Raw genomic sequence first — 9,523 nt, 5'->3', positions numbered from 1 at the left:
GGAGCAAACATTAATAATACATATAAAGCTTAGTTTCCAGAGAATCAGTTGTTAGACAACTCACCTAAATTCAAGATTTTACCATCTCTTAATTAGGACAACTGCAAAAACTTCTTACTTGATCTCACTAGTTGTTATCTCTTTCCTTTGATCTGTTCTCTGCATAACCTTATAGAAGATAACTATCTCCAAAAAGACATTCTTAAAATACAGAGCTGAAGATATTGCTGCCTACTAAAAATTTTTTGTGCTTGTAATCTAATGTGGGATTAGTTACTTTAATAAGATTATTTTTAAAAGAAAAAAGGACCCACAAGTGCAAAAGTGTTTGTAGCAGCTCTTTTTGTGATGGCAAGTAATTGGACATTGAATAATGCCCATCAGTAGGGGAATGTATAAATATAATATAATATTGCTGATTTTTAAGAAATGATGAGCAGGCTGATTTCAGAAAAACCTGGAAAGAATTACATGAACTGATGCTGAGTAAAGTGAGCAGAACCAGGAAAACACTGTACACAGTAACAAGAAGATTATGTGATGAACAACTATGATAGATTTAGTTCTCAGTAATACAATGATCCAGTGGACTTAGAATAGAAAATGTCATCCACATCCAGAGAACTATGGAGACTAAATATTAAGCAAAACATATTATTTTTACCTTTTTGTTTTTTGTTTCCTTTTTCTCATAGTTTTTCCCTTTTGCTCGGATTTTTCTTTCCCAACATGGCTAATATGGAAATATGTTTAAAATTACTATACATGTATAATCTATATCAAATTGAGGAAAAATAGAGGGGGGATTGAAACTCAAAATCTTAGAAAAATGAATTTTGCAAGTTAATTTCAACAGATTTGTAATAGAGAGAGCCATCTGCATTCAGAAAGCGGACCAGAGGGACTGAATGTGGATCACAACATAATATTTTCACCTTTTTTGTTGTTCTTTGCTTGATTTTTTTTCCCCTTACTTATTTTTTTCCTTTTTTGATCTGGTTTTTCTTGTGCAGCATGATAGATGTAAATATGTGTGGAGGAATTTAACATATATTGGATTACTTGCTATCTAGGAAACGGGTGGGGAGAAGGGAGGGAGAAAAATTTGGAACACAAGGTATTGCAAAGGTGAATGTTGAAAACTATCTTTACATGTATTTGGAAAATAAATAGCTATTATTTAAAAAAATGAATGTTGAAAACTATCTTTAAGTGTAATTTAAAAAATAAAATACTGTTGAAAAGTTAAAAAATAACTTATTGTTGGTAGCTGAATTTTAATATAATTCATTTTTTGTAATGCTATGTGTTTAATTTCATGCATTTTTAATATATTCTTCTGAGAAGTTTCATAGACATCCACAGGCCCCCAAAGGGGTCTATGACAAAAGGAAGGTTAAGAACCCCAGGATTAAAAATAGCACACAACATCCTCTGTGGTTTTGCCATTTGGTTCCAATTTGCCACTTGCTATCTATGTGACTTTGGGCAAATCATTTAATTTCTCCAAGTTTCAATTTGCTTTCTAGTTTTATTATTATTTCCTTTCACATACTTTCCATTCCTATCAAAATTGCTAATTGTTCACCATGATGGTGTTGTTTTTGAGTCATTTTAGTTGTATCCAACCTTTCATGCCCCTATTTGGGATTTTCTTGGCAAAAATATTGGAGTGAGTTGTTATCTCCTTCTCTAGCTCATTTTATAGATGAGGTCACTGAGTCAAATGATTTATATACAATAAGTTAGCATCTGAAGTCAGATTTTAAGTTAAGGCCTCCTGATTCCAGGGCCAGTACTTTATCTCCTTCACCATTTCTTCCCCATATAATTCTCTGTATATAACATTTAATCTCATAGCAACATATAAGTGGTCCCTTTCATGTGGAACTTATTCTTTCCTTACCTCCACATGAAGGAATCCCAAGCTGTCTTCCAAACGCAGCTCAAGATATGCTGCTTACATTCAGCCTTTCCTGATTTGCTCTATCTTTTTTGAAATCACTTTGTATATGCTATGCATATATTTGTATATACATATATGTATCATGTATGCACATTTGTATATGTCTTACATATGCTTATTTATGTCTGTGTCTTAACCCTGTCCCTTCCAGGAGAATGAAAGCTCTTGGAGGGCAAGAAGTTTTTTTTTTTGCTTTTGTCTTTGGACCCTTTAGGTTATTGCAATATGTTGTACATAGCAGATATTTAATAAAATTGCATTTGCAGAATTTAATTAAATTTATATAAGATCCTGATATTCAAATATTGATCAATTAATAAATATTTATTAAAAACCTGCTATACAGCAGGTGTGATGTAGGCCCTGGGAAAACAAAGATAAAAGTAAAACAATCCCTGCCTTTAGGAAACTTACATTCTAGCAAATAGAAAAACATATATACACATACATAAATGTATATATGTGTGTGTTTACATACATACACAAAACACATACAATTTACCCTGGGAGAGTTTAGAAACAGGCAAGAGTCATATGGAGTATGGTGCTTGAGCTAAATTTTGAAAGAAACTGGAGATTCCTAGAAAATAATGCTTAATGATAATTTTACTTGCCCAAAAGACAAGCTGAAACCCTCTCCATCCTGGGCTTAAGTTCCACAATATTCAGAGCTGAAGGGAACCTTAGAAATCACATAGTCCAATCCCTTTGTTTTATAAGGGAGGAAGGTGGGGGCTAATTCAATTAAATGATTTGCCAAGTGATACTCAGTTAACCAATAAAAGAAACAAAAACTGAACCCTTTAGCTATAAAATCAATATAAATAATTTTATCTCTATGACATCATACTGCCTCATCTGGATTCCCTTGATACTTATATCTTGGATTTCCTACCTTTCCCTCATGCCTCGTATACCATTCTTACTCAGAGCTAATATCACTGATGCCTACAGTCTTAACATTTCTCTGTATCTCAAAGTTGAGGGACATGGCATATAACTGAATTAATTTTTGACTACCCATTCAATATCCTGAAACATTGTGAAAAGAAGTAAAAGATGCTCTCTGTCTTCAGGGAGCTTATAAGTCATTTGAGGAAATAAGTCATCATCAAACAACTGATATTTATACAAGGGAGTAGTGGAGGAAGGAGTGATATATAGAACCTTCCTGGCTGTGTGACCCTGGGCAAGTCACTTAAACCCAATTGCCTCAGCAAAAAAAAAAAGAAAGAAAGAAAGAAAGGAAGAAAGAAAACAAAGAAATAATTACTTGCCCCATATTTAATTTACATTGTACATTGAATGCTTTTTTTAATTCCCTCCTTTGGGAAGGCTCTAAACTTAGGCCAATATAACTAAAATATAACAGTCAATGGGGTTTAAGGCTTAATGAACCTGAATATAATAAAAGGAGACCACCTTTTCCTTTAGATACTCTCAAAACCTGAACCAGAGATCTACACTACCTGAATAGTTCCAGAATAAAGAAGCTTCTTGAAGAGAAAAAAAAAAACAAAACCTAAGAGAGTCAGTGCCATAGATTCCTTTGCTCAGCAATGGTTCTTAATGTTAGAGATGGGGCTTGGATCAAATAATAGTTTAATAACTTTCCTTACTGTGAGGAGTGGTAAGTATGATTATCCCTATTTGACAGTTAAGGAAACTAAGATTCAAAAAGGATAAGTAACTTTCCCATAAGCACACAATTAATAAGAGCCAAGACTTGACCTCAAATCCCACAGTTGAATGCCCATTCTCCCTTCTACCATTCTATATCACTACTGAAAAGTGACAGTGACAGAATGAGACAAAAAAAATATGTGCAAAAATCATACTTTTATTTAACCATACTGACTATTGATCATATAAACCAATGGATTATTTCCCATTTGGGTGAATTTCCAGTTTTAAGTAGTATTCCATAACTGTAGTTGGGACATGCAAACTCAAATACCACATTTTTGAAAGGGTAACACATCCAAATATTAAATGACATAGAAATCAAATAGAAGAAAACTATTGGCTCAGAATGCAGACTTAAGACTGAAGATTTTTTTCATTTATATAACTTCACAAGTTAAACAAATATATCTAGGTCTTCCCTGCTATTTGGACAATGATATCTTCCAGGCAGTAGTGAAATTCAGGAATCTGCACAAGAAAAGCCCATTTACGGGAAGTGGCAAGGGGATGTTGTCATAGCTTGATACAGAATAGATGAGCCATAAAAATCATAAATAAGAATTAAATATATATAGTAATAGACATTTGTTTTTTAATTATATAACAGTTGTTATCATAAATAATTGGTCAGTGTATCCAAATATATATTTTATATAAATAATCTAAATTATTAAATATTAATAAATAGCAAAAAACTTGAGAATTGTAGGTAAAATGGCTACTGTGTGATTTTTCCTTGGCTTTTGTTCTGTCTTCTTCTTCTCCCTGTTAGATGAGGTTTCGGTGAGAGGTTACGGAAAACATAGACTAGTTCAAACATAGCTTTCCTTTGGACTTTGAGGTCATTCACCTATTGCAAAGGAGAAAAAAAAATGCAATGTTAATTTCTGATGTCCCAGTCATTGGAATATCATATATGTGGAATATATTAGGAAATTCTCTAACTAAAAGATACAAGAGCAAAACTCATCCCTTTATTGAAAGAGAAATATACAGTTCCTCTTAGATAATTTGCTTTGAATTTTGTTGATTTCGCCAGTCAGCCAGAAAAAAATAAACTATGTCCCTAGTAAGGTGGTGATGGGTAATGGCAATATGGGTGTGTATATACATATATATGTTTTATGTGTATGTATGTATTTATATATATTACATACACATACATATTTCTGCAAAATTCTTAAAGAAATGAAGTGGAAGAGAAGAGTTGAGTCCCTAGTTTCAAATCAAGGCACTACCACTAAAAAGCTCTAGAAATTTCAAAAATAGTATTTCACTTCTCCAGGTTTCAGTTTCCTTATCTATAAAGAGGGAGTGGGGTGGGGGACTGAACTCTCAATTCTTAAACACTTTCTAACACTTTTCACATTTTCACTAAATTGCTTTTGTACTAAATCACATAAACCTGATGTCAATTTGAAGGGAAGAATTTTGGCTACAGCATCATTTATAGCATTGGGGTGACATTTGGTCCACTACTCAGGCACACTCATGCCACAAGACAATTTCTAAAGCGAACACTGGGAGCCATCATTTCTCTTCTTGGATAATAATTGGCAAAGTCAGGAAACTCTCAGTCCCATTTTATCATAGAACTGGTTTGTTCATACATTGATGATTTCCTTTTTAAACCAAATTCTATTTAGAAAATTAGCCATAGAATGTACCTTAGAGAATCTATTAGTGTCAATGTTAATTTAACATAATCCCAATGGAACAGAACAATAGCAACTTTTAAAACATGTAAACTCATGAATGAGATTGTCTTCTCAAGTCTTAATATTGGTGTCCTCCAAGAGGCAAACTTTACTATCTGTAAAGGGCAGCATATTTAACAAAAAGAGGTAATATTCAACTTTTTTTCTTTATGGTGCTCCTAAATTTCCTTAAAGCTCTTTATTCCATTGTCACATACTCTCCAAACTTGATTCTTTGTGGTCATCATTTCATGTTATTGAAATCAGCAATAGACTATCAGAGTTCTATCGGTCCCTTGAAATATTTACAGAGGATTGAACCGAGAGTCAACCAGCTAGTGAGCGACAGAACAAGGATTAAATATAAGCCTCCAGACTCCAAATCCAGAGTTCCCTTTATAATACTAAAACAATTAGGGGGCTGTTGTAACTTACTGACTCACTGAAAACATACTATATGACTGTAGCCATTAATGTCTAGATAGAAATTTTAGTCATTCAAACCTATTAGTGTCAGAGGAGTTCTTCAGGGTCTCCATATAACTAACAGGAGAATCCCCACCTTTCTCCCACCCCACAACTAGTTTAATTTGGTTCCAATCACAACAGGAAGAAATAATCTTATTGGCAGAATGTTTAAAGTAATATATACATTGTACCAGAGGGTAGAAATAAGACATAAAGGTATTAAGTGGAAGTTACAGGAAGGTACATTTTGATTTAATTAAAGGAAGAATTAATAATTGTAGCTGTCTAAAAATAGAATGAACTCCCTGTGAAGGAGAGAGTTTCTACAATAACCTCTTTGACCCAAAACTAATACAGTCAGTGCTAGGAAAACAATTCAAAATTGCCAGAACTATTATTTCACATTGTATAAATTGTCTGTCTTTTCTTTTAAAATAAATAGATAAATAAATATGTACATGCATAAATAGAAAAATGATATATATATGATATTTTTCTTCTCAATGACCAATGTCTCGATAAGCCTTCCATTGTCCTCTTCTTCCCATTGGGAAGAAGCTCCTATCTTTTTTTTTTCCTCAGTAGTATTTTGTTTTTCTAAATACATGCAAAGATAGCTTTCTACATTCATTTTTGCAAGACCTTGTGTTCCAAATCTTTCTCCTCTTTCCCTATGTCCTATATCAGATAGCAAGCAATCTGACATAGGTTAAACATGTGCAATCCAATTCAACTCTATCTTGATTAACTTTTTCTATGGTCATGAATTCAGTGTTAACCATTTTGGCCAACATTTCTCCAGAAATATTTATGTGATTTGTTAGATACCTTCCCCAAAATCACATGAACTTTATGTCAATTTGAAGGGAAGAATTTTGGCTACAGCATCATTTATAGCATTGGGGTGACATTAGTCTACTACTCTGGCACACTCATGCCACAAGACAATTTCTAAAGCTAACACTGAGAGCCATCATTTCTCTTCTTGGATAATAATTGGCAAAGTCAGGAAACTCTCAGCCCCATTTTATCATAAAATTGGTTTGTTCATTCACTGATGATTTCCTTTTTAAACCAAATTCTATTTAGAAAATTAGTCATAGAATTTCACTATCCTCACCTGGGTATTGATGAGTGCCTCAAAGTCATCCACAGAGCTGGCAGTGTTGTTAGGAAATAATTTCATGATCATATCCTCTCTGATATGCTCCATACTTCTTTTGACAATGGAGTTGTTTTTGAAGATTTCGAAGATTTTGAAATAAACTGCGACAACATGGCTCATTAAGATTTTCTTGTCACAGTTTCCCTGGTTGGGGTGAAAAAGATGTAGACTCTAGTTTTAGAAGTGTAAACCCACAAAGCATTTTGAACTTTGGATAGTTTTTCCTCCTAGTTATGGAGGAATGCATATGGGAGAGGCAAGCTGGAAGAGGTCAGTATTCTAGTGGGGTACCAGAGTATAAAACTGTAACTGATGTGAAAATAGCTCACATAAGAAACAATAGCTCACCTCTTTCCAAGTCTTCATCATGTCCATAAAAAGAGAACTACCATCTGATACGTCAGATTTAGTTGCATTCTGCAAAAAAAAAAAAAAAAAAAAAAAAACAGAAAATAAATATGTTTAATATAGTTATGAATTTCTCTGAAATATACAATACACATTCTATTAAGCCTATGAATTCTGATTATATTCACAAACATGAATTATTTGAGTTCTCAGGGATTTCAGCTTTTCCAATTGGCACATTTATTTCAAGAAGGTGGTATGTTTTCACCTTCATTTAACTTCTATCAATGTCTCAATGAGGTACTTGAAAATAGGCAAATGAATGAGATGAAACACATGCTATTTGTCTCACTTTCATATTCTCTCTGCACCTCTTTTTACCACTCACCAATGAACTCCATATGGATGACTATTGTAATTGACAAAAATAGCAATAGTAGCCTTTAAAAAAATCATTTTCCATATTAAAAAAAAAAAAAATCTGCTAGATTTACTAGTCTAAGACTTGACCCACTAGGAAACACTGCCCCCTTGGGCACAGTACTCAAGAATATTTCTCTGACTCGGGGTAAGTTCCTACTGCAGTTATCACAATCTGAGAAGAAGGGAAAAAAAAAAAAAACAGGGGTAGAGGGAAATATTCAAATGAAATTTGTACAGAACTAAAAGCAAGAAGTTTAAAATATTGTGTGAATTTTTTTCAAAGCCACAAAAAATTCTTTTACAATGAACCGAAACACTATTTCAAAAACAAAATGACGACTTAAGGAAACTTACCAATGTGTACAATAAACAAATCTTGATTTAAAATCAGAAGACCTTAGTTTCAAATTTTGATCCTACTATATACTACCTTAATCTACCAGCCTCCTGTGTGACATTGGGAAAGTTCTCAACTATCTCAACTTTAGTTTTCTCTTCTATAAAATGATCATATTGAACTAACTATCCTCTAAGATCTCTTGCATTTCTAAATGTAAGATCCCATAATTGTTCATCGATAAGGAAAAGAACAAACTGACTTCATAACTACAATAAAAATTTCAGCAAATGACTGTTTGGGACTATCCCAGAATGGATGACTTGCAAACACATAGTACAATTATATTTAGATATAGAGTATCAGTGAATCCTGAAATGTCTTACTCCAATTGTTTCTTGAAATTTCTTCCATTACCAAAACAAGGTTCTGTTAAATTTGCTTTTTTTCCCCATCAGTTGTCCAATAAACCCAAAATCCATAGCAGGTAATTGTTCTTTTCAATATGAACAGAATTATGGACTTCATTTCCTAATAAATGCTCTCTCTCCCCTAGTACTCAGGACTATTGACAATGTCCTTATCTTTGTTCACATTTCTAGGGTGCCTTTCTCCAAAAATCTCAAATCCATCCCAATTCCCTTATGAAGTTACTAGGACCATAAAAAGTGTGTGGCTTAGAGCCAGATTTTCCAGGTGAAGTAGAGAATCTGATTAATGACTATCAAATAAATAGTTGTAGATACACATGCCAACTCATATACACCCAGGAAAGAAAACTAGAAGCCATTTTCAAGAACAAGTAAAAGGTATTCAAGGAGAGAGATAGAAAAAATATACCCCTTCAAAGTTCATACTTACAAAGTAGTTGTGAAGAGTTTGCATGTCTTCTCTTAGGTTAACTTGAGAAAGACAGCCAGAAGAACTCAGAATGACACAAAGAAAGGATGCTAAGAGGTAGCTTGAATAATTCATTGTTTCAGCAAGAAGGTAACCAGGCAGGAAGAGTAGAAATCGAGGGCTTCCTTGTATATAGAAGGTCCAAATCCAAGTCACTTGGCTGAATTAACTCTTCTTTCCTAATAACAAACCTGTTGATGATCAGGAGAAGAATGTACTTCACCTCCTTCAGCTGCTTGTATTTATACATGGCTGTTGAATGTCATCATCACAATTTTTCACAAGTTTTAGCAAGTGAGATGGTGCGAGATAGGCAGTGATGCTAGTTAGAGATATTAATAGTTATGGGGTTGTGGTCTTTAGTCTTGTCATTAGTTTCCTTTGACTAACCTGGAGGCTTTGGATGATGGTGCTCATTGTCTCCACCAACTGTGTCATTGTTGAAGGATCTCTAGAAAGAATTTTTACTTCACATGGAACTCTAGACTGGATATTTTCTTTACACTAACTGCTCAATTGTAGAGGGCTAGGAG

At 33.5% G+C, this 9,523-nt stretch overlaps 1 protein-coding gene across 1 annotated transcript; it reads right to left on the bottom strand.

Annotated features, from left to right (window-relative positions):
• Positions 1–3,797: 3,797 nt before the first annotated feature.
• Positions 3,798–9,188, bottom strand: IFNG (interferon gamma). Its single transcript, XM_012550654.3, has 4 exons — positions 8,952–9,188; positions 7,331–7,399; positions 6,938–7,126; positions 3,798–4,502 (listed from the first exon to the last, which is right to left on the bottom strand). The coding sequence occupies exons 1-4, from the start codon at positions 9,063–9,065 to the stop codon at positions 4,371–4,373; spliced, it is 504 nt and encodes a 167-aa protein (XP_012406108.1). The 5' UTR covers positions 9,066–9,188; the 3' UTR covers positions 3,798–4,370.
• Between the last annotated feature and the right edge of the window lie 335 nt (positions 9,189–9,523).

Source organism: Sarcophilus harrisii, chromosome 5, assembly GCF_902635505.1.
Source record: "Sarcophilus harrisii chromosome 5, mSarHar1.11, whole genome shotgun sequence".
Classification (NCBI taxonomy): Eukaryota; Metazoa; Chordata; class Mammalia; order Dasyuromorphia; family Dasyuridae; genus Sarcophilus; species Sarcophilus harrisii.
Note: the sequence above shows the minus strand (reverse complement) of the source record. Positions and strands in the feature narration are given on the sequence as shown.

Coding starts and splice junctions, on each gene's coding strand:
- IFNG (XM_012550654.3), bottom strand. CDS start 9,065: ATGAATTATTCAAGCTACCTCTTAGCATCCTTTCTTTGTGTCATTCTG. Junction 7,400..8,951: donor AAACTCTTCACAACTACTTT/GTAAGTATGAAC, acceptor TTTTTTTTGCAG/AATGCAACTAAATCTGACGT. Junction 4,503..6,937: donor AGGCACTCATCAATACCCAG/GTGAGGATAGTG, acceptor CCTTTGCAATAG/GTGAATGACCTCAAAGTCCA.